We start from the raw sequence: 25,697 nt of genomic DNA on the forward strand, positions 1-25,697 counted from the left end.
TGAGACTCAAAGTGAAGAGCAGAGATGCATACAGAACATTCTGTAGTCATGAAGTGGAAATGAATTATAACCTGAGTTTAATCAGATCCTAAAAGACTAAACTATTGTTATTTTAAATGAACTGTGTGTGTTACGTTGGGTTGGACCCTTTTTGCTTTCAGAACTGTCTCAATTCACCTGGCACAGATTCAATTTGATGCATGTTGACATGACAGCATCACACAGCTGCAGCAGATTTCCTTTATCCTAAAGGTGCTCTGTTGGACTCAAACTTCTAATTCCTCATCTTAATGTTACAGGAGCAATCTAGACTCATCTGACCAGGCAACATTTTTCCTATTTTAGTGAGCCCGTGTGAATTGTAGTCTCAGTTTCCTGTTCTTAGCTGATGGGAGAAGCACCCAGTGCGGTCTTCTGGTGCTGTAGCTCATCTGCTTCGAGGTTTGACATGTTGTGCATTCAGGGATGCTCTTCTGCTAAGACATTTTCACCCAGAAAACTTATGCTCATTAGATATTTTCTCTGTGTAAGCCCTAGAGATGGCAGTGTGGAAAAATCACAGTACTCAGACAAACCTGTGTGGCACCAACAATCACGCCTCTTAAATCTGACTTAAATCTTTTTCCTTCCCCATTCTGATGCTCATGTGAACTTCAGCAGACCATGACTACATGCCTGAATGCACCGAGTTGTTGTCATGTGATTGTCTGATTAAATATTTGACTTACACGGGTGTACCTTAGAAAGTGGGTGGTTCACACCTGCTTATATAAGCCCAATATTTTTGTTTTATTTAATTTGATTTGTGGAATAATTTATTCCGCAAATGCGAATGTGCATCTACAAAAACACATCTTAATCTGACTGTAATTTCCTGTTTTATGTCCTCCCAGCTGGATTACTTAAAAAAAAATCAGACGCATTCTCGGGATTAAAAGATAATTTAGAAATAATCCTCATGGGCTTGGATGTCATTGAAATGGCGTCACCGCACCGAGGCTGACAGTGGCGTGTCTAGAAAATTTTGTTGGGGGGGCCAGGTAGGGGCACAGATTTGGAGAAGGGTGGCAGATGTAATTGGCAGATAATGTTAAAAAATAAAATTCTACCAACCGTTAACCATAATTCAATAACCCTATAAACCTAATAACAGAATGTGCTTTTAATTCTTATTAGAATGAGATTTTAACCACTACAGTGCAAAGTTTTTAGATACTGCGTTGATAAAGTACAAGAGATGCAATCAGTGTTTTGTCAGTGTTTACTCAGCATTCAAGGACAGCAACATTTGCATAGTATTTTTACTGACATATAGTGCACATATGTTTTGGCCAAAAGCATTTTTGAATATTAAAATACGAACATTTTTAACATACAATTGGCAAATTAGCCAATGCAAAACTTTATCAGCCTATTAAAAAAAAGAAGATAATGATCTCACAAACTGGTGTTTGATTTTGAAACAGGAAAAAAGTGGGGAAACAAATGAAAAGGCTAACATTTGAATGAAACCTGAAAGCAAGGAAATACTTTCTATACCTTCTTTTGATAATTTTTTCAGTATAAATTGCGCAAAAATAAACCTCTTGAACTTCTAATAAGAGTGTGTTGCATGTTAGGAAGAAAAAAAGTACAAAAACATTTGTAAACAGCAGCACTTGGAGTTGCAAAATATTTATGTTTTGAAAGTGAACATTTACTCAAGTACCTACTCTATGCTTCATCAAATATTATCAGTGATTTAGAATAGGTGGATCATTAAATTAAAAACATGTTATTTAAAGCAGGATTTTGTTTTACTTTCCAATTATGTGCCACAATACATATATTTGCTTAGTTAATTATTTATCCCCAAATATTAGGATTCGTCACCTATGGATCGGTTGAACAATTGACAATATAAACATCCCTTCCTTGCATTTTCCTTATTCATTCTCACACATACCTTCATTTGTAGAACTCAATGACAATGATGACTGCTGACAGTCCACCTTTCCCTGACATTGCTCTCTGCTTCTGGTTGTATTTTAGCCTTCTTCAGGAAGAAATTCTCAATATTTTGAGATCTTTTCATTCTTCCTATTCTTCTGTTTTGCCCTAAAGTAATAAAGCAAAAACTTGTGTCACAAACAACAACTTCCCTGATGTATGACCTTGACTAGAAGTCAGGGATGTCAAATTCTGGCCCTCATGGACCCCTATCCTGCACGTTTCAGATGTCACTTATACCAACATAGCCAATTCCAATAAAATAATCCCCAAACACCTAGTTGTGCACAAGTCTGTAAATGATTCTTTTAATCAGCTGTGTTGAAGTATGGAAACATCTGAAACCAGGAGGACAGGAGCCTTGAGAACTAGAACTGTACATCCCTGCATTGAACATGGCACAGCCATTCATGATTTACACTCTATTCATAACATGGAGCTGGCAGACAGGATAAGTAACGAGAGAAATTAGCTAGACCGCACAGTGTAGTGTAAGTGCTGCCTTATGGTAAACTTTGGTAATATTGATGTATAAAGAAAAACACTGGCTGATGATGAAATACAGTCAGCTGGCATGGTGACACTGCCAGTATTAACCTGCAACCAAATCTGCAGCTCCATACAGCAATGTTACGACTTGGATTATATCTTATAACTTGTAACTCTTATGCTGGCTCCCCCCAGTAGCCTACTGTCTGAAATATTACAATAATTCTTTAAGTGTTATTCTTTCCTTGGTATTCTAATTTCAACGATGTTTACTAAACTCAACAAACTTAATATTGCTTACCGGGACATTTATTCTCTCCTCATTTTCTTTCACCGAAAAATTGTTTTCTTTGCTAACATGATGCTCATAGTGCAGAAGCCGATGCTGCATTCACTTACACTCGGATATCTAGGCTTCACTGTGAGAACATAATCGTACATTTGATTAAATTTTATTATTTTAGCTTCGGGGTAGCACCTGGGCTGTCCAGTCTGGTTGGGGGTGGCCTGTGCCCCCCAGGGGACGCCATTGGAGGCTAACAGCGAGAGGCAGACTGTTAAAAACAGCAAGAGCCAAAAACACATACTTGGCATTCTTAAGGGAAGAGTCGACGTGAAATCTGCGCCGTAATCATTACAGCTGGAAAAAAAGAAAAGGAAAAGAAAACGACCTTCATGTAGGAGGATGACTTTAGCGGAGGAGGACGCGCAGATGATTTCCTCCACCTTAGGGGGAGGATCCGTCCACGTAACGCGAGGCAAACTCACCGCATTCTCTCGCATTAGCGTTTCCTCCTTCAGCCGTGATGCATCAGAGTAATGAAGCGGCAGTCTGGAGATGACCGTGGCACCCCCGCTCACAGCCAGCAGTCTACATAGAAGAAGAGACCGCTGCTGAACTTCGCTTTCATTCGGACGTTTTTCGTGATTTTTTTTTTGCGTAAAGAGGGGGAGTGACTGTTTGTTAATAAAGCCATCATCGTAAAAAATTAAAGAAGTGAAATCTAGAGGATGAGCAGCTTAGGTCATGTACCCACACGGGTGAAATCCAAGCGGACTGAGGTCAGGCTCGGCGCGGAGAGGGATCATTTTGACAAGCAGCAGGTAAATATGCAGGAAACGACGGGTTAATGCCCGCTGTGGGATGGACGGTAAACCTGGGTTTTATTCAGGCCTTCGGTGGCTTCAGAGGATGAGTGAATATCTACTGGATAGGCCACAATCCCTGTCCCCAAATTAAATGCTTAATGAGTGAATTAACTGCCCAGAAGGCGTCGCAGCTTTACCAGTGGCCACTGAAAGATCCCACGAGGGATGCCCCCTCTGTGTGTGTGTGTGTGTGTGTGTGAGAGAGAGAGAGAGAGAGAGACTGTATGGCCTATACTAGAACATTAAGCCGACCATAAGTACAAACTCTTTGGCATAGCGTTGTAAATTTGGACTGTTTTAAACACAATGCTGAAAGTGCTTTGCCATTGCGCACTGAAGTCATTCCATTGGTATCCCGGTATCATGCTCATCTAGTCCTTCCGGTTTGGCCACCTTTTCCCCTAGTATAGGCATCTCTCCCCGTTTTTTTTCCTAAACCACCTTCACGTTTCGTTTCTTTGTTGGTTGTTGTGTTTTGTTTTTTGAAAACATGAAAAATAGACCCTTAACTTTGACAAACTATCCTAAAACATCACCTCAGTTTCTTTTGAATGTGTGCAGTGAAGAAATGAAGGCTGCCCTCATTCCTCACACAACAGGTGCTTTGTGGTTTCTGCTCCTTACTCCACTGCACTGTTCCATACATGGCGAAGAGCTAACCCGGGCACTGGTGGATTCATGTTGTGCATTCGTGTTATTGGCTAAAGCCCCGGAGACGCTATGGCTACATTTTCAGGTGGAGAACACAGATACACCAGAGCCGAAGCGAGTTGAGTAACTAAACAAACAGCTGTCCGGCCGGTCAGGCTTACAGCCCTAATTTATCTGAACTGAGTTTCCTCCGCTGGGCTTGTGTTTTACTCGGTGTTTTATTTGCTTTTGACGCACGTGTAGCGAGGTGGAGCTCAGGTTCTCAGACTACTGTGGCTCAGCAAATGACAAGAAGCAGGTGTGGCTTTGCTTTCAAAACTAGCCATTGTTGTCAGACTTGTAGTTTATGTTCCTTTGTGTCAAACGATACATTGCACGTAAAATATGGGTTTCAGGGAGCTGCTCAAATTCTCAGCATAATCAGGTCTAGTCAAGGGATTTGGCACAGTGGATCATAAACTCCTAAAGCAAATACTTCAGTGCGGGGTCCTTAAAAAGAAAAGCTGCTGGATGGATTCAGAGTGTGGAGGTAGGAGGAGTCGTTTCCAGGGTACTTAATATGAATAGAGGAGTGCCACAGGGATCGTGTCTAGGGCCACTGTTATTTATTTAATGTATAAACAGTCTTTGGTGGGATCATGCAGTTCAGGGCTCTTAGAATGAGTTAGTATCTCAATAAAAGTACTTAAGATTATAATTGACACTCTCTCTTTTACGCCTCACATTCAGTAACTAGTGAGAAACCTTTTACTTCACCATTAAGTCCATTCTGTTCTTTTTATTGCCTTAACCTTTGTCTTTGCTGGATTATAGTGATGGTGATATTTACATGCACATCTTCACAATGCTTACACATGCTGGTGCACGAAGATTTATTACAACTTTAAAGCTTGTCTCATATCAGAAATGAGGTATAAGCCAATGACTTTTATTGATGACTGACTTTATTGCCGCTGATGTTTATAAATTCTTTATTTTATTGTTGTTTTTTTCACCAGCTGTGTTTTAGTGTAGTTAGTTTGTGTACTTCTTCCTCAGTGTGTGCTCTGCTGATTGTACTGCTGTTTGTCTTGGCTTGGCCACTATTGTGAGAGATTTTTACTTTTAAATCTCCAGAGTTCTATTTTCCTGGTGAAATAAAGGTTAAACAAATAAATAAAATTCAAGCAGCAGTCGAGCTGCATTGACAACCGTACCCGGTCAAAATGCAAATGAAGTCCTGGCAGAATGAGGAACCTGGACTCCTGTCTCAAATGGTGTGCTAATTGCATACAATTTATACAGACTGTTGCTTTAAATGTTGCATAGTGTTGCTAAAATGTGTTCTCTTAATTTAATCCTGTTATATTAAAGAGGCTGTTGCATGTAGTAGGGAGAGCTGAGAGACTGAAGCTACTCTGGTGCTGCTTTTTATTATTTTTTTACTTCCACTCTCTCTCTTTCCTCCTGTTTCGCCTTTTCACGTCGACCTCGGTACCAAGGTGAACCGTCTCACACAGCAGCTTGTGTGTTTTTGTGCGCACTGTACTGTTTGCACTCCTGTTGCCTGAGTAAGCACCCATGAGAGGCAGAGGTAAGGGGGGGATGGGAGTAGGAAAGGGCAAATTCAGCTACTCAGTGGGAGTAGAGAGAATGAAAAGTTTTCTGGTTAACTGTTTAGCCACTTTACTCCACAGGTCACTGCATGTTATTAGAGTTTGGGTTTTTTAGGTTCTTAGTAGTTCCAGCCTTGTTGGTCTGTGCTGAAAATCTATTACAAGAAGTGACTTTGATACAGAATGTGCACATTCTTTATATTTACATAACAAGCCCTGTTTGCCTGTGACATCCTTATATTTTCACTCATAACAGGCCAGTGATAATCCTGCTGTCATGGTTTGGTGCTGAGATGTTTGAGCCATGGTTTCATTATATTTATGTTCCACAGCTACTAATATTAATAAACGGCATGTGAGTCACGAGCTAACAGCTCAGCGAACAGCGTATGTTTTGTTGCTATTTTAATGCAATAAAGATAATTCAGTTAGATATAAAACTGAGTCATGACCCAGTGATCTCCATATCTGCAGCTACTCTTCCCTTGTGTTCACTCCAAGTTCATTCATCTACACTGTCATCATACCTTTTTAGTGCATGTACTTCATCCAGTCCTGTTAAAGGTAACTAAATATGAGCCTTGTTGGCTTTTTGTTTTCCTTGTAGCTGTTACTATTCATGTTTGCTCCAGCTTGTAAACTTATTGAAGGACATTGTGGTGATAGATTCATTAAAGTCGACCTTCATTCTGTTTGGGGCTCACATTCCTCAGCCTCCCCGTGGAGGTGTACAACTCTGACTCATTTCTATGGTAGGTGTTATCTAGGCCTGCCGCTTTGTCACCAATTTGCTTCATAATTCTTATAGACAGAATTTCTAGGTGCAGCTGTGGGGCTTCAGGCGGGTTCGGTGGTCTCAGTATGTCCTCTGTGCTGTTTGCAGATTATGCGGTTCTGTTGACTTCATTGACCGATGACCTACTGCTTGCATCCAGTGTGAAATGCTGGGGTGAAAGTTGGCACCTGGATGTCTGAGGTCGTGGTTCCTAGCTTTAAATGGGTGCCTTGCCCACTCCAGGTTGGAAATGAGTTTCTTCTCCAGGCAGAGGAGTTTAAGTATCTTGGAGTTGTCTTCGTGAGGAAGGAAAGAAGGATGAGGGTGACTGGTGCTGCGCTGGGTTTGTAGTGAAGAGAAAGACGAGCAACACTGTTGCTTTATCGTTTCAAGCTTCAACTATGGACACGAGCTCTGCGTAGTGACTAAAAGAAGGAGAGTGCAGATAGAAATGGTGGAAATGAGCTTCCTCTAAAGAGTGTGAGGATTTCAGACTCATTTCCTCCACATCGAATGGAGTGCTGCTCCTTACCTCATCCTCCTAAGATCTCTCCCTGCTTCCTTTAAGGCTTGTCTTCTGATTGGCTGCACCTCTGAAACTGAGGATTTGAAGAGGAGGTGGGTGGGGTTGCTTGCAGGAGGTAGCTCAAAGAGTGGCTTTGGCACCCTTGGAGACCACGTACTGATGCTGCTGTTTGGGTGGGCCATTCCATGACCGATGGTACAGTTATATTTGGTAATAACACCACTATTTATTTCCCACTTTCATGCATTAATAGTGGATTATAAACCAGATCTGAGGGATTATAATCTGGGTGAAAGTCAAATGAACTTTTTTGCTTTTGGGTTGGGAGGTTGTTTTAGATATGGTGTTTCTTTTGCTCCCTGTACATCGTTTCTGTTTGGACAAAATAAGACACATGATGTGGAGTACTGTTAGGTTTATTGCCTGTGTTGATGTGGGAGAAGCAGAATGAGTCAGTCATAAAACAAGATAACAACAAAAGATGTTAATAAAACACCAAATGAAAAAGGCCATTTGATCTGAGAGGATATTTAAAATCACTGAAATCTTTGATTCTCCATTTCTTTGGTTGATTTTTGACCCTGGTTTCACTTTTTGGTATGCCAGTCATGTGATTTGTTACCATTAACTCTACCTGCAGGTAACCTCAGCTAAGAGACGTGAGCTGTGTTCATGTCTGCGCTTGACCTTGTCAGCCAGAGCCTCAGCAGCACTCTGTTGAATTAAGCTGATAAGAACCAGCAATAAGTGCTCGTGCCTTAGGGCGTTGAGTCCAGTGTGAAACAGTTCTGGTGTCATTTGACTTTGTTAACTTCACGCACTCTCATCTAAACCACAATGTCCAAGCACATGGACATGCTGCTGAAAGCCAGAGATGACCAGGTAAGCTCAGACGTAAGGAGGTTGAAGGCATTAAAGCTACGTGCTTGGGGTGTGCACTGTGTAGTAATGCTAGCTGGCAGCAGACCGTATGGCAGGCCTCAGGGATTAGTCCAGGCTTTTTCTTTCTCTCACTTCTCCTCTGTGCTGGTCAGAGGGTTTAACCACATCTGAACCAGCCTCCAGGAAACAGTGCCGGCATGTTTGAAGCTCTCGGACTGAATGGCTGTGTTAGTAGAAAGTTTGGATTTCATCTGACTTTACCGTGCCATAAGCAAATGGTATCGCTGTGTAGGAGCGTTTGGTGTAGGCTGATGTGAGGCTAGATAGTGAGACCTAGTGCTGTGGGTAGAGGCAGAGCTTTACAAACAAGCAGCTCTCTCTCTCTCTCTCTCTCTCTCGCAGTTTTTAATAAGAAAATTACACTAAAATAAAAGTAATTTAAACGCAGGTAGCTGGAGAAGCTGACTAACAAGAGCTGCAGCTGATTAATAGATTAGCAGAAATTACCCGATGCTGTTTTTATTAAAGGGTTATCTGATTTTTTTTAATTTTTAAGTTTGGAGTCCAAACCGTCTCTTGTTGGAGCTTTTCAAAATGAAAATGTGCATTGTGATATTTGATCTCATTAATTTTTTGGATTTGTGCAGACCCAACAAGTGAGCAGGCAAATATTGAAAAATAAATTGACGTAACTGTTATTTTTTTTGTGAATGGTTGCTAGTTTGACCCCTGTGGGCCAAACCAGCACCTGTTCCTTGCCTAAGGCATTTAAGAGTGTGTGTATACTGGTGCTAACCCGTTACAGCTTAGAAAGTGCTGCAGTAAAGATTGTGGCTGTAAATCATATAACACGTTGTACTTTTTTTTCAATTTTTTCTTTCCAACAATATCTTTATTATTTTTTTACATTTTAATGACTTACAAACAGTCCAACATTCTAAATACTACATGAACATACACTCCTCTCAGACAGCAAAAAGAAAAGTCATCAGATTTATCACTCCGTTAAAGGCCTAAATTTATCATTATCCCAAATCAAATGTCATTGCCCTCAGTCCTCGTCCTCCTCAGATAATACAAATCCTTCTACAAAATTCACAAATGGTCTCCACACCTTCTCAAAAACATCCAATTTCCTTTTCAGTATACATGTTATCCGCTCCAATGGCAGAGCCACCATCATTTGTTTTATCCACCGTGTGATACTCGGTTCCCTTGTTTTTTCCATTTTAGTGCAATTAATCTTTTTGCTTGTAACACATATAATGTACTTTTATCATTTTTTAAAACTGTATAAAGCATGTGCTTGTCCTGTTGGCTGTCTCGCTGTTTTCTGACAGTCAGCCTTTCTGAATGTACTATGAGAGTCTCCCTGCAGCCTCGCTGCTCAGCAGCCATCTGTTGAGGCCTCTGTGCCAGGCTCTGTGTGCCAGAGCGCGGCCCCCATCCAACCCAATCTTCTACCCCAGCTGACGGCCTTCCTCCTCCAACAAGCCCCTCATTGTCGCACAGATAGCCACACTCGCACTGTGAAAACGAGGGACTCGCGGTTAATTTGCGTCAGAAGCTTGTGGGAAGGGAGGGTCTCCTGTTAAGCGCTACACCCCTTCTCTAACTCTGAACCTCAGTCTTCACCCACAGTAGCCCCTCTGTGCTCTCCTGTGTGTCACCATGCTTCTTCTGGAGCTTGTGTGCATGGATCAGCGTGGTGGCAACCTTCAGATTAAAGGAGCTTTCATAATGTTCTGTTGGATAAAGCAGAGCTGCCACTGATACGTGATTATGGTTTAAAACATAAACCTTTCTGTGGTGTGGACTTCCCCGGTCAGTGTTTTAGACAACCGGGGTCTTATCAAGGCTTTTATTTTAAGCTTCCACTGTATATTCTGGTCACATGTTTGTGTTTTTAAAAAGCTTTTCTATCAGGAGAGGTAATTTGTGATAAAAGGGAGGGTGTGATTGAGCTGCGTGTCCGATTTTTCTCTTGTACAGTGCACTCGTTCTAAAGCAGACCTCCTAAATCATACAAATGTGGTTGGATTCAACAGATGTGATGTGATGGGGACCAGTGACAATGCTAGAATTTCAAGCTTCATACAAATACTCAGGAAAATACTTGGTACTATTTTCATGACGACAAAACAATTAAGTAGGTTTTTAAAGTTGATTGACAGAGAGTGTGTGGTATTCAAAAAAAAAAATAAAGCAGGTTGTCCTGTGTTCGGTGACTGGGCTTAATATTTTCATTCCTGATCCAACAGACTTCACGTTGGTAATTTAGACTGCTGGTTGATGCAGTTTTAGAAAGTTTATATAGAGAAATAATTTTTGGTAAATTAACACCTTCTATTATAACATTACAGACAGGACTCATAACACTAACATGATCTTTTATTAGTTGTAGCTGCTAGCTGGTTCCGTAATGATATCAGTAAAGCTGAAGGGTAACGTTACCTTCGGCTGCTTCCTTATTTCCTCCTGGGTTAGAACAGCAGATGGATGAACATGCTTGATCTGGCAAAGATTACAGCCGCTTCCCAAAGCTTAGTTTACGGTACTGAAGTAGTCAGTTTGCAGTGTTGCAGTATTTGACTATTAAGAGCAGTTTTCAACCATTGCAAACAGGCAGTTATCCAAAAACCCAACTGCAACTTGCTTGATGTGGATGATGCTGCGTGTTGGTCGAATGCTGACTGGTTGACAAGTGGGCCAGAGCAGAGAATAGAGGGGCAGCACAGTTCACCAGGAAAAATGCAGTAAGAAAAGTACAGATAGCAGCTGCAGTGGACATTGTTGCTTTAACGCTCATTTTCACTTCAGCCATGCATCTATTTTCCTCTGGTTATCCATTCAAGGGTTGCAGTGGGGCTGGAGTCGATGCAGAGCACGATGTAGGGTACACCCTGGACGGGTTGCAAATCTGTTTCAGGACTTACACATACAACCGTCCAAATCTATGGATGGTTAGAATCACCAGTAAACCTAACACCGAGCATGTTTCTAGGCTGTGGGGGAAACAAAGTCAACACAGAAAGGCCTCAAACTGGACCTTGAACCCAGGACCTTCGCACCACTGTCCTGGGTTTACACTCTATGTTGTGGTCAGGCTTTTGTTTTTTCATAGGCAAGTTTATCCACTTGTTACATTACCTCATGTCCATATTAAGTTTCTGCTGTCACCATCCAGGAAGTTGCTGACATCTGAGTGCGTAAATTATTCTCTCAGTGATTAAATTAAAAACCTGCATTGAAAAAGTAAAAAAAAAAAAAAAAAGAGGGAGAGAGAGACAGAAATGCACAGGAGGAATCGACGGTACTGAACAGGCCAATCAAGTAAACAAGATGATGTCCCTTTGCATTATATTTGTGTTCTTTTATGTTTGTCCAAATTACCTCCCAGATCTTAAATTCCTCACAGCTATTGTGTGTTTTTCCAGTTTGCTCCACTTCACTAACCTGCTGCGAGCTTGCATGTTCTGACAGAAACAAGCAGGTCTGGTTGATTGCGAAACGTCAGTGGGACACTAGTCTGGAAATTAATGTTTGTGTCCTCCTCCCCCCCCTTATTCCTACTGTGATTCTCACATGCATATCCCAACACTGAGCTGACTCGTATCAGGACCACCTCTCAGCCTAAATTTAGCGATGACTGGGATCACAGTGGTCCAGCGTAATTGTGCTGTCTAGACTCTGCTTTGATCACGATGCAGTCATTATGAGTGATTTCAATCTTTCATGTTCCCGAAAGGAAACGCGATGGTCAGCAGTGATTTTTATCAGAGATGTTACTTCTACATGGCTCTGCTGTACAGCATTTTCGTGCTCTACCTACAGACACATTTGTAACGTCTATTCAGATTGCAGTTTTTGTTTGTTTGTTTTTACAAAAGTTTTTCTGGAAATCATTTAGTTCACAACATTGAGTTTCATCCAGGCTGGGCTTGTACCTGTTTTGTTTACATAACTTGTTCTTTTGCAAAGCCTTGACCACTGCTTTCTGTGCTGATTTCAGTAACTGGATAGCGTGGGGAAAAGCACTTTTATGTGAGTGGCAATGTACCATGAAACAGCAGCTGGGCACACGTTGTCTCACACTGTGGGGGAAGGGGAGGGGAAAAAGTAAACTTATGCACGCAGCTCTGTCTTTTTCTTGATTGAGCTCTCATGTTAAAGAAGTAGTTTAATAGGGCTTTGATCATAATAAATGTCACTTTGAGAGAGCAAGTTTATTTCCAGATGGGATTCTGGAAAAATAAAATAAAATGCATAAGAATATGATGTTTAAATGAAGCCTATTGAGAAATATTTTTATCACAAAAACTATGAAAATGATCCAGAAACCACTGTCGAGACGTAGAGGTGATGATGATGGCACTGAGTGGTTGTGTGTTCTCCCTGTGATTGATTTAAAATACGTAAATCCCCAGGAGGAGATTGATCCCTGTGTGTGTTTCCGTGTTTCCCTTCCTGCTCCTTTGTCAGCGGTGCTCGCTTTACCTGCCGAGCAGGTTGTAGATCAGCTCGCTTTGTGTCCCGTAAATCTGATGACACTCCGACTCTGACGCGCCTCATCAGCGGGGTAATGGCAGACATTATCTTTCCATGTGGGGTTGGTTTGTTCTGATCAGAGTTCCCACAGAAAAGCAGTAATAAAGTTAAGTGGTTTTGTTGTCTCACTTGGGTGGCACAGAAACATTAAACGTGGATTATCTTACTAGAGATGAGATCACACTAAAAGCGAAGGGAAAGTTCATGAGGTGCAGTCACACTGATGCACTTTTATGATGACCTTTGTCCAATTGTGAGCTAAATTTAGTTCACTGTAATCAGCGGGGTGGGTTGAAATTAGTCTAATCAAAAGAGGAGAGCCAGAAATCCATCAGTACATTACTGTGTACACAGTGCAGTCACTGTTCCTTTGACTCCAGTCAATGTCGTGCAACTGGTTATCATTTGTTTTGCTTCCCAGTTAAGGTGCAATGCATTATGTTTGTTATGTCTATTGTAAGTCCTGCAAATGGAACTGATGTTTGTGTGGGTGGAGAATCAAGACGTTCAGGCTCTAACAACCTCTCTCTGCTTCTCTTTCAGCTCAGCAGCATCAGCAAAGCCATCAATTCCACTGAGATACCTGTGAAAGAGAAACATGCTCGACGTATCCTCAATAATAAATCTCAGCAAAATGATTTGCACACAGGCTTGACATGGTAGTTGCCACCTCTAAACAATTTTTTTTTTTTTTTTTTTAAAAATAGTCCTCACTTAAAATAAAAAGGGACATTGATGGAAAACGGAAGCGTTAAACGCCACCTGATTAAGCAAACACTCCAAAGAATATGAGAGAGCATGTCACTTTTATGATCTGGTCACACTTCTGGTCAAGTAGCAGGCTGGAACCCCTGAACAGCAGGAAGGTCAGGAAAAGGCTGCGATATTTCTATGATTGTTCCAGCTTTGTTTTTCATTACATGTTTTAGTCATCGTGTCAAGAGCTGAGCTCGTGTTGAGCATAACCGGCACAGACAGACTTTTTGTGGCTATCCATTAGTGAGTAATGATCCCAGATAGAGCTGATTCAGATCTATCATAAAGCTGGAAACTATGTTATTAGAAGCAAAACAAGGCCACAGAAACAGATTTTAAATATGCTGCAGGAACATAAGGGGAGAGATGCATGATGTGATCTGACTCAAGTTGAATTTGCTCATCGTTGTGTCTTTAATGCTTACCAGAAAGAAAGAAATGGATTATAAAATGCACAGTGCTGTGATGGTTTTTGCTTCCTTAATGAAGGACAACAGGAATCATATTGGGCACTCACAGGGAGAAGGGAGCCTTCACCTTCTGGTCCTACGCTCTGGGCTTCACTTTTCCCAGCAGCTCCATCCTTTGCTGGAAGTTCTGCCATGTGCTGCACAAAATCCTGCGAGACGGGCACCGCAATGTAAGGCACCAAGTACCCTCCTGCATTTCTATTACTACCTAAAGCGCCAGACGCTGGGGTGCAATTAAGGCAAAATTTTAAAACCTGTGACTGTTTGAATAATTTGTCGTACAAATTATTCAAAGTTTGAGTTTTTACTCATTCAGCCTGTTGTCTTCACAGGTTCTACAAGACTGCACGAGACATTACAGCTCCATGGTTGAAATTGGGGAAATATGGGTGAGTCCTTGGATCTTATTATGGTTCAGAAACTAATCATAATTTTATAAAGGCAATTTTATAGAGTTTTGTTGTTGTTGTTTTTTTTGGGGGGGGTTTGTTTTTCCTTTTAAACTTGCTCTTCTAGTGTTGTTAAATAGTGTAGTGGTTTACACATTCATCTAACAAGGTAAAAAAAAACCTGATTCAGTCCAGGGAGGAGAAACAAATCGTGATTTTTACTTATGGGGCATAAGTAAGAAATGCCAAATTAATGCAGGCAGTGTGACCCGCTGTGGCAAGCCCTTGTGCTGAGAGCATCTAAAAATTGCTCTGTCTGGTAGAAATGATGCCACCTGAAATCTGCTTTTGAACAGTTTGACACCCTGAAGCTCTTTCATCATTAAACAGCCATCGCTTGTTTCACTTTCGCTTTCTTCTGTACCAGCGTCCACCATTTTAGCCAGCTGGTCATTGCTACAGGTGGCTAATTTCCTTAGTTCCTTCTTACATAATTTAGGGATTAATAAAGTGAAACAAAAGCACTGGCCTCTCTCTGTTGTTGGTTGAGCCTTTGTTTCCCAGTCAAATCCAGAAATAAATATTTTATAGCTGCTACATTGTTCAGTCAACATTTGGCTCTTTTAATGATGAATTAACTCGAAAATGCCTCTTGCCCATTTAACCCATGCTCTTCTCACTCCTTGGGGTTTTCAGGGCAACCTCCATGACAGATACGGACAGCTGGTGACTCTCTACTCGAAGCTGCTCTGCACAAAACTGAAGTTTCATACGAAGGTAAATGCACCGTCACTCATGTTTTACATGCATTTTATGTGAATGGATAATTCAACCACATTTGCATTACAAATCTCATGAAGCTGCACCTCATTGTAGCATGGCGATATCCCAGCAAACCTGGAGATCACAGATGAAGAGCTGGAGCGCGCTGCAGGAACAGACATTAATAATGTGTGAGTTTCATAATATTTAATGGAGCTTTAAGTGCCTGTGTAGCCTTAAATCCCTGTCTTCCTCAGTCTTATACTGCTGTCAGCTGCATTTGTTAATAAAATAAACAGACAGGCCCAGTTGCTGTGTCATTTCGCAGGGTCGTAGTTTGAGTGCGTGTCCTTTTCAGTCTAACAAAGGTATCAACTTCTCTCCTGCAGCTTTCAGCTCTCTGTGGAAGTGTTTGATTACATGGACGCAGAGCTGCGGCTGGCCGAGACAGGTGAAAACAAAAACTCATCCCACCTTTCCTCCCCTCTGTCCTTCCAAGGAGGCGTAACCTGAGTCGAGGTTGAGAGCTGCTGCCTGCTGACATTATCTATTAATGCACAAAAGCTTAAGAGCCTTTCAAAACAGGACTGTCAGCAGCTCTCAGTCTGTCTGTTTTCACAGACTGCAGTTTGTTTTCTTCATGAAGTGGCTTCAGTTACTCTTGGCTCAGTTTTGACTCGTCATTGTTTTTTTTGTTTTGTTTTTTACTTGTGAGGAAATGCTTGCAATTAGAAGACATTAAGCAACTTCCTCCAGTTTAGCAGTAATGCTATGATCCTCCCAGTCCCTGCAGGGCGGAGGTCCAGCAACACGTATCAGACTGTAAACAGAATTTTGCAATGTGGTCGTCATATCAAGAAAAATATTCAACTCAGAAATTTTCAAAATAAAATGCAGCCAACTAATTAAGTAGCAATTGCTCTCTTTTTTTTTTTTTTTTTTTTTCTTCCCCCCCCTCTATCAGTGCTCCGACAGCTTAACTCGTCCCTCGCCATGACGACTCTCACATCAAGCCAGTGTCGCCTGGCTCCGCTGATCCAGGTCATCCAGGACTGCAGTCACCTCTACCACTTTGCCGTCAAGTTGCTGTTCAAGCTGCACGCCTGTAAAGATGATTATTATTCATTAATCAAATGTCATTTAATGTTCTGTGACTTTAGTGATTTAAATGCTTGGACCATTTCATCAATTTTAGGTCTCCCTGCTGATACTTTGCAAGGACATCGTGATCGTTTCCACGACCAGTTCCACAAGTAGGTGGCTATGAGTAAAGAAGGGTGACTGCATTAAAAGTTTTTAATACCTGTGGAAGCTTTGCAACTTAATCTTGCCGCTCCCAGTCCCCGCAGCTCTTGGAACTAATGCAAATGCATCCCTTCCCCCCCGCCATTTGTTGTGTCAGGTGGTGACACAAATGCATTTATGTTATGTTCAGTAGCCATAAGGTTCAGAGGGAGCTCCGGGGTTTATTCGTCACTCATTGTCACAGTCGAGTAACAAAGTCACAAAATCAAAGTGTTATAAAGCACAAAGTGATCGAATGTAAGAAGAGAATGGAGCCTGCAGAGTATGTGTAGCACATGTCTAAGTTTGTCTTTGTGCTACATTATTGTGCATAAATATGAGGTGAATATTAAAGTTAAGCTTGTTTTTCTTTTGTCCTCCAGGCTTAAGAACTTCTTCAATAGAGCCAAAGAGATGATCTACTTCAAGAGACTCATCCAGATCCCCAAGCTGCCTGAAGTAAGAACACAGGGGGAAGAGGGGAGGCAGGATGATGATAGTGACCGCCTCCATTTTGGGGCGTCAACATCTTTATCACAGACCCCCTACTGACATCTGCGGTCTGAAATTTGCAGAAATCTGTACATAAAATTTAATGTCTTCTCTTCTTAGTCCCCGCCTAACTTCCTGCATGCAGCCTCACTGGCGAAACACGTGAAGCCAGTGGTGGTCATCCCCAATGAGGATGAACCGGAGATGCAGGATGACGACGATGACGAGCCGGAGCCGCTCATCGAGGTCGACAACGTCACGACCTCCAGCGTCACGACCTCCAGCGTACAGGCTCAGCCGCAGGTACGGCATGCTACACCCACTCAAGTACTCAGGTGTTACCATACTGCTGTGTGAGCTGTCTGTTACATTTACTGATTCCCGCTTTCAGCAAGTGGACATATTTGATCAAACCTTCGGACCTCCAAATGGAGGCTTTGACGACAGGTGAGCTAGCCTGTTTTTAACTGCGAGCCTTCATTGTTTCAATGGTGTCGGGAGTTTCTTTGAATGGGACTCTTTTCTCTCCGGCAGGGACCTCCAGATTGAGACCCTTAAGCGGGAACTCGAGCTGTTGAGAGCAGAGCTGGAGAGGGTGAAAGCCGAGGTAAGAGCTGTTGAGAGTGAATGGCCTGTTGCATGGACTTAGACAGTTTTGTGTGTGTGTGTGTGTGTGTGTGTGTGTGTCTGTCTGTCTGCATTTGACAGTGCAGGGCTTGGTTAGCTCTGTGCAAAAGAATCTGGGTCATGTGTTGGGAGGATGTGAATACTTCTGACATGTAGAATGTGGCAAGTAGCTTCTGAATGAGATGACTGACATTGCAGATACAACTTCAGCTTTCATGCAAAATGTCTGGAAGAGGAGATTAGCTGGCCCAAACTTTTTATATAAACATGCTCATGTCTCTTTTTCCTCCTGTAGGCTCAGCGTTACATCACGCAGCTCAAATCCCAGATCAACAGTTTGGAGGCAGAGCTGGAAGAACAGCGTGCGCAGAAACAACGAGCCCTTGTGGAAAATGAACAGCTGCGCATGGAGCTCGAAGCAACCCGCCGCCGCAACACTGAACACGAGAGCTTACAGACCACCTTCATCGAGGCTGAAAGTAAGAGTCGCAGTTAATACTCTTACAGAGAGACTGTTATCATCAACGAAAATGTAAAAAATAAATAAATAAAAAATCTTTCTCCTTGGTCTTGTCTGTGAAGAAAGGGCACAAGCCACTGAACAGCGGTACAATAAGCTGAAGGAGAAGCACACAGAGCTGGTGAGCAGCCATGCTGAGCTGCTTCGGAAGGTATACACAGACCGCAGACCCGTCCAGAGGTGTTGGCTTTAAATTAGATGTCAGCATCTGGCTGTGGGTTGTAACATCAAGTGTGTTAATGTGCTGACAGAGTGCAGACACTGTGAAGATGCTGTCAGTAACCCAGCAGACCCAGGAGGAAGTAGAGAGAACCAAACAGCAGCTGACCTTCGAGATGGATCGAATAAAGCAGGAATCTGACATGAAGGTTGATGGTGTTTTTGCTCTTTTCCCCATAAAGATGACCTCCCATGTTGAGGAGTTTTAACACCTCAGTGTATATATATCAATAAAGATGTGGTTAGATGACCCTTAGAATCGGTTCTGTTTTTTGGTTTTTTTGGGGGCGAGCCCCAGTAAGTCGTACAGGCAGAAATAACCTTCACTAACTTCTAATGCACGGTCATTCTGTTCTGGAAGCAGGCCTAAAATGAAATCTCCCCCAGTGCAGAAAAGAGACACAAAGGTTGGTCCAAGTTACGTGTATAGAAGATTAATGCTGTTTTCCATCACTGTAGATGGAAGAGCAGAGGTTTGAGGTGGAGAGGGTGAAAAGAGAGCTGGAGGAGAAGATGGCAGAAGTGACCCGTATCAAGGCGACCCTGCAGAGCAGCGAGAAGGTGAGCATGCGGTAACCTTCATGGCGTCTAGCTAACTCATCTCGATTTAGTCGTCAGTTCCGTCTGGAGGCTGGAGGCGTGCTGCACGTTACCGTCTGGACTTTTCCTCCGACATTTGCAGCCATCTGCCTGTCCGGGCTCCGCTCACTGCTCTCTCTTTTGCCAGACGTCGGAGCAAATTAACAGCTCGATGACAGCTCTGCAGACGGAGAAGGAGCGTCTGATGCGGTCTGTGAGCGAGAAGGAGGCTGAGCTGTCATCACTGCGGCAGACTGCGCAGCTGCAGCAGTCGTCGCTTCAGCAGGAGCGAGATAAGACCAGCAGGGAGCTGGGAGAGCTGCAGGGAAAACTGAAGGAGAAGGTCAGTCAGGACACAAGAGCCAAGCTCAGCGGTCTCTGCAGAGTGCTATTTTAAACCTGTTTGCCAAAGCAACCCGGATCATAAATAAATGTCCCAGAAATGCAGCAGTCAGTCCATTGTATTAGTACTATATGGTAACATTTACACCTGCACACCTGGAGATCTGAGGTTTCCAAATACCCTTTGTTTTCTATACAGTTACAAATTTTTAACACATCATGCCTTATAAGCTGTTGGATAAAAGTTTGACCATCTAATTATCTCATTCTACCGCAGTAAAGGTTTTTGCTTTTTCCCTATTACTGCTGCAACAGTGGCAACCACATTAAAGCAGCAATGCGACAGACTAAATTCACCTAGCAATAGCCAGAAACCTCCAACAACCACTCCTCAGACAGTTTGGGAACATTTATTTTTTCCATTGTGAGCAGAGATTGCCACCTGGTCTCTAGTCCTTAGATGTAACAAGAGTATGAATATCACAAAAACGTTCTTACTTCAAAGTCTCTAAAATCTAAGCAAAAGTATGTTGACAGGCGAGCTATAAGCTGATGCTCAGAAGATAAATTACAGCAGAGAGACAATAATTGGACCAGACATAGTGAGTAAAGTAAATGTGCGATAAAGTCAACACAAAGTTAAAGCAATGAAAAAGATGCTAAACTAAATGTGAATATAAAGAAATCCTGATGTAATAAAGATGACATCTGCTGCCTTTTTTGAACTATTTTTGAAAGTAACTAAAACACTGTGGCTGTACACAGACATTTACATCTAGCTCTCCAACAGCATGCTTTGTATATTTTAATAGTGCCATAAACCTGTATGTAAACCTGTGTGTGTGTATAAATGTAGACAAGTCAGGAGGAGAAGATGAAGCAGAAGCTTCTGGAGGAGCAGTTTGCCCTGCTGCAGGGAACTATAACAGAAGCTGAGACCATCATCCAAGATGCTATTGCCAAGCTGGATGATCCCCTCCATATACGCTGCACCAGCTCTCCAGGTTCGATTCCTTTGCTCAAAAATTAAAATGGGAGAGCGTGTCCCTAGCTTGCTGACCACATGCATAAATATTGATATGTCTGTTGCATAGATTGAGCGGCCTCTAATCTTTTGCTGTCCTCCAAACAGATTACCTCATAAGTCGGGCGGAGGCTGCACTTGGCTCCATCGACAAAGTGAAAAAGGGCCATGCAGATTATCTGAGAAACATGAGCGGTGAGTTCTCTCCGCTTCGGCTCGGTCCCGCTGACCTCGTGGCTGCTCGGTAATCCTCGTTGATATGGCCTGCTGCCCTCTCACTGTCTGATCTTGTAACCAGATGCTGGCACGCTGCTGAGATCTCTGACCCAGTTCTCTCACTTGACCGCGGACACAATTGTTAACGGCAGCGCTACTGCACACATGGCACCCACTGACCATGCCGACAGTAAGGAATATTTTCTTGGCTATTTTCTTAACTTTGTACTTTAAAAAAAAAATGTGTTTATTGTCCACACCATATGCTGATATGCAAGCTTTTAGTCTTTAAGTACATGTTAGAATTTAGTTACTCGGTGCATGAATGATGCAGAAGTATGACTGATGATGAATCTTCGACGCCCCGCAGAACTGACGGAGAACTGCCGAAGCTGTGGCACTCAGAGTCTGCTGTTCTTGGGGGAGATGAAGTCCAAGGCCACGCTACAGAAGGCAGACCCAGCCACCATTCGCATAATCATACAGAAGATCCTACACCTGGGTCAGGTGAGGGAAAACATATATTTAATGGGAAGCATGTACTCCAAAGCATTCAGGAACTATTTAACTGAGCCTGAAGAGCCTTTTGGTTCACCATCTGAGATATGAACAGCATGGGAAGCTGCCATACTGGGGAAGCTGCTTGTGGGCAAAACTGCGGACATTTAGAAAAATATTACTGCATTTTATAATAAATATAAATGTAATTATATTCTATGCCAAAAACTCTAAATGTAATTATCTTATTACATTTAGAAAAATATTACCCCTAATATTGTACCACATGTCAGTCTGCTATCATACCGCATCATTCCTATAAGCCAGAGGATGAGGCCACTTTACAATGTTTACACTGTTAAATGATCCATCTTCATGTTTGAGGTTAAAAACAGGAAGTGGTAAGGATGTAGGTCAGCAATCAGAGTTTAAAGGCAGCGTGAATGTAGAAAACTCAGGTGGATTACTGACACATGAACTATTTAACGATCTAAAAAACAGACTTCCACAAGAATGTCAACCAGCCTGCTCCTCAATCTGAAAGATTTTAAACATTTTTTTTTTTGATTATTTAAGTCCAGTCTGCAGTATAATCATATAATACATAATACTTTGGGGGGGTTTATTTAGACGTGGTAATCCTTTCAGTTTTCACCTGGCTTCTTTGGGAACACGAGCCTTAAAGAGTCAGTTATTGAATTATACTCCTTATTAGCAATGTAACCAACCATACACGTTACCACTGAGCTCTACTTCAGGCTCCAGTTTTTACCTGTGTAGGTTTAAACAAAATATTATTTCTGGTCTTATTGACTTTTTCCCAAACACTTCCGCTTGTACCATCCAGGAGCTGCGGCCAAAGGGCTTGGACATTCGTCAGGAGGAGCTGGGAGACCTGGTCGACAAGGAGATGGCTGCAACATCTGCAGCTATTGAGGAGGCAGTCCGCAGGATCGACGTAAGTACTCTAACTTGAAGATGTTAATGTTATCTGTGAAGAACAGACTTGTACTCTGCAGTGTATTAATTTTAAGAGATTACCTTTTTTTCCCCCTGTACATTTAGGAAATGATGAGTCAGGCACGAAAAGACACCACAGGAGTTAAACTGGAAGTCAATGAAAGGTTTGTTTATCCTGTTCTTGTTGTTTTTTTTTTGTTTTTTTCATTAAACACAATCTTATAAGATTTCTTCAGATCATATTTTTATTCTTATTAGTATCACCATGTTTATTAAAGACCAAAGCAATTTAACTCTCTGTACCCCCCACCCCGCACTTACAGGATCCTCTTCAGCTGCACAGACCTGATGAAGGTACTGTACTTTAATTTCTTTCATTAGCATATGTACTACACTTCTGTTTTTTGAATAATCCAGTCACCTAAACCTTTAGCTTTCTTTAGTCTTATTCTGTGCTTTTATCCTCCTCCATCTCCCCCAGGCCATCCGCATGCTGGTCATAGCATCCACCGACTTGCAGAAGGAGATTGTCGAGGGTGGGCGGGTGAGTCACACTGTTCTCACTTTGGATCCAAAAGTGGCAGCTTGTTTTGTGTTTCTGAAATCAGAGTGGGCCGCTCTGTTCCATTCAGAAATATCGGCTAACTGTGCTGGTGTTTTTCTTGTAAAGGGCGCAGCCACCATTAGGGAGTTCTATGCCAAAAACTCTCGCTGGACAGAGGGACTCATTTCTGCTGCCAAGGCGGTGGGATGGGGAGCCACGGAGATGGTGTAAGTTCTCATTGAATTTCTTTGCATCTGAAATGAATGATGATTCTTATTTCAAGCAAATGGTCTGCACCGTTTGAGCAACAGGAACTGCATCCACAGCTGTTCTGAGTATCCATTTACGACCTTTTAACAGGAAGTGTAGCCTGTCATAGGCTGAAGCATTAATGTCGTGTGTTTGCCCGATTTCTCACAGAGAGTCTGCTGATAAGGTGGTTCTGCACACGGGAAAATATGAGGAGCTGATCGTCTGCTCTCATGAGATTGCTGCAAGCACGGCGCAGCTGGTGGCGGCTTCAAAGGTAAGATGTACACACAAAGGTTAAAGATTTTATATTAGGGCCCCGGTTTAGCTCAGCCATGTGGCATATGATCGCCTGTTCATCCTACTAAGAGTGGCCAGCCCAGGCTCGAATCTGACCCGCGGCCCGTTGCCGCATGTCTTCCCCTCTCGCTCTCTCCCTCTGCTTTTCTGACAGTCTCTACTGACCTTATGAAATGAAGGCAAAAAAGCCCCCAAAATTATTAAAAAATGTTACATTAATAATATTACTGCATAAAACTGAATTTAGACTAGACTTTACTTCCTGTTTATTCCTTCAGTGACTTTAGAGGGCCTTATTGACTTTAAGTGAAGGACCACACATTGAACAGTTGCTAGAACTGGGGCTAATTTACGTTAAACATAATGAATCTGGCAGATTATTTTATTGCAGGCCTGGGTTCTTCTTTCTAAAATCAAAAAGTTCCTCTCAGGAGATGTAGCAGCACCTCCTACAGGTGTTGGAAAGGTGGGCCCTGTGGGCTAAGGGTGGACCATAGTGCCCCACCCCAGGCCTGACTCCAGCATGGGGAAATGGTAAAAGTAAACCTGTCCTGGGTGGGAAGTTAATTTTATTTATTTTTAGTAATGGAAAGATTGCGCATCTCAGCTGGTTTGGGAACACCGTGGTGTCCCTCTCGAGAAGCTGTTGGAGGTGGCAGGTGTAGATGGCACAACCTGCACCCTGATAAGTGTTAGAAAATGGATGGATTAAAAATACTGACTTTTGTGGCTTTAGAGTTTGAATAATGTAATCTTGTCTCATACCACACTCTCCGGTGCTCTCAGGTTAAGGCAGATCGCCACAGCAAGAAGCTGACAAAACTCCAGCACGCTTCTCGCCACGTGAACGAAATGGCAGCTAACGTGGTGGCCTCGACAAAGACGGGCCAGGAGCACCTGGAGGACAAAGGTGAGTGGAGTCTGATGTGTGCAACCGACCGTCATGAACTCTGATGAGCATCTAATATGGCTCTTTCACCCACCTTTTATTTGCAGATACAATGGACTTCTCTGGGTTGTCGCTAATTAAGCTGAAAAAAGAAGAAATGGAGTCACAGGTTAGTCATGGGGCATACTGAAGCATGCCTGCCTGATATTTACTGTGAGGCTGTGGAAATCTCACATTCAGCACATTTCTGTGAATTGTTCATATAGAGTTTAGTCAGATTCAATCTGTATTTTGCTGTACAGCTTATGTAATTCTGCTGGTCTAATGTGGTGGATGCAGGAACAAATACCTCACTTAATTTTTTTTTCCCCCCCCCCCTCTCCTCAGGTGAAAGTGTTAGAATTGGAGAGCATCTTAGACAATGAGCGTCTGCGCTTGGGCGAGCTCAGGAAGAAGCACTACGAGATAGCCGGAGTTCCTCTGGACCAGCTTGCCGAGGGGAACGGTGAAACCTCCTCGCTGGTCAATCCTGTCACCATGTCACCAAAACCCTTAAAGCCCAGTCTCATGAAGAAACCTCCGCTGGCCCAGAAACCCAACATCCCACCCAAAAATCAATTTGCATACAGTGTGAGTTTTAATTTCTTTTCTTTTTTTTTTGCAGATCATTGCTCACAGTAGGAATGTGTCTGATCGGTATATTATCTGATGTACATCAGCTTTTTCAGGAAAAAAATCTAATTGAATGTAGTGGGCTCAAAATCTCACTCATCAAATGTGATCCACTTGGTGTTGCTGGATTTAGAAAATGAAAATGTGGCTTTTTTCTGAATATCAACTTTTTTTTCCCCCTCTTTGGTGCAGTTTAAATAAATGCCTGAGCAGAAGAATGAGAAGCACTAACAGGATGGTTGGACTGAAGAGGAGGAAGACAGCCTTTTTGTGAACCTGCACTTCCTTTAAGTTGCATGCTGACAATCCTCTAATCCTGCTTCTATTGTCTCTGTGTCCTGCTTTTATTTGTCTTTGCTTTTTTTGCCAAAATGGACCAGAAGCCTGATGTTTGATGCTTGATGTCTGGTTTTTTTTTTTTTGTTTTTTTTGTTTTTTTTTAATTATTATTATTTTATTTTCATGTTATTGTTAGGCATCGAGAACAAAAGGTAAATATTAAAGTTTTGGTTGTATTTGAAGTCTTTTTTTTTTCTCTTCTCTATATAATTTTAAACCATTAAACACGACTCCTGCTTTTTAAAATGCAAACCTCATCACTGACCCCAAATTGACAGCATATCTTGAACTTGTAGGATTGTTAGATTTGATCATCTTCTTTTCCGTTTTGGGGTTATTTTATTTTTTTTCGCTGTTTTGGATGTTTGTCACAGAGCACATCAGTTTTCTCAGCGTACACTGTATGATATTTGTGGTGTGGTGGGTTTTAACGAAAACTGGGGGAATCGCTTGCATCCACGTTTCACAAATTTAACATACCTCCAAGCTTCGCCTTGACGATGGATGCCATTCATGTCCCGTGTAAAACTGCTTTCTTTCTCAAGAATACAAGATTGTCTCAGAGGCCTTGAATAGTGATGTACCAGTGCACTGAATGATACCTGTAGAGACATACAGTCTGTATAGGAGTGTGCAAAGTATTTATAGCTACACTCATCTCTTTAAATGCCCCTTTACTAGCAGAGAACCTGGATATTATGTCAAATAGATGCTGTAGTGCTTGCACACACATACTGGCTGTAGGTGTCCTTAATTATCAAATGCTTCTTTCAGGCTGAATATGCAGATTTAGGTTTTAGTAGTTGTATGATATCAAGGTGTTGAAGTCCTTGCTGCCTCTGGGAGCCTTTTCTTATAGGGTCTTACAGGTTCTGTTCTTTCCTCTGTATGAAATGTCTTTATAAGCTCAGATCTATTAATATATTTTAGTAAAGATACTGGTGGGTTTTTTTTTCCTTGTA

The 25,697-nt window shown here is 42.2% G+C and overlaps 1 protein-coding gene across 1 annotated transcript; it reads left to right on the forward strand.

The window, feature by feature from the left end:
- The first annotated feature begins 3,070 nt into the window (after nucleotides 1-3,070).
- On the forward strand, nucleotides 3,071-24,811 carry hip1rb (huntingtin interacting protein 1 related b). The gene is made up of 32 exons (XM_042218379.1): nucleotides 3,071-3,582; nucleotides 13,148-13,211; nucleotides 13,858-14,000; nucleotides 14,163-14,219; nucleotides 14,916-14,996; nucleotides 15,096-15,172; nucleotides 15,371-15,432; nucleotides 15,946-16,086; nucleotides 16,177-16,234; nucleotides 16,649-16,724; nucleotides 16,878-17,060; nucleotides 17,149-17,204; nucleotides 17,292-17,364; nucleotides 17,680-17,863; nucleotides 17,967-18,055; nucleotides 18,156-18,272; nucleotides 18,583-18,684; nucleotides 18,851-19,045; nucleotides 19,901-20,048; nucleotides 20,177-20,263; nucleotides 20,367-20,474; nucleotides 20,655-20,791; nucleotides 21,630-21,740; nucleotides 21,848-21,906; nucleotides 22,066-22,096; nucleotides 22,224-22,286; nucleotides 22,413-22,513; nucleotides 22,707-22,812; nucleotides 23,622-23,745; nucleotides 23,832-23,893; nucleotides 24,112-24,354; nucleotides 24,589-24,811. The coding sequence occupies exons 1-32, from the start codon at nucleotides 3,490-3,492 to the stop codon at nucleotides 24,595-24,597; spliced, it is 3,240 nt and encodes a 1,079-aa protein (XP_042074313.1). The 5' UTR covers nucleotides 3,071-3,489; the 3' UTR covers nucleotides 24,598-24,811.
- The last annotated feature ends 886 nt before the right edge of the window (nucleotides 24,812-25,697 follow it).

This window comes from Haplochromis burtoni, unplaced genomic scaffold (genome assembly GCF_018398535.1).
Source record: "Haplochromis burtoni strain Fernald_Lab_line unplaced genomic scaffold, NCSU_Asbu1 Contig_18, whole genome shotgun sequence".
Lineage (NCBI taxonomy): Eukaryota > Metazoa > Chordata > Actinopteri > Cichliformes > Cichlidae > Haplochromis > Haplochromis burtoni.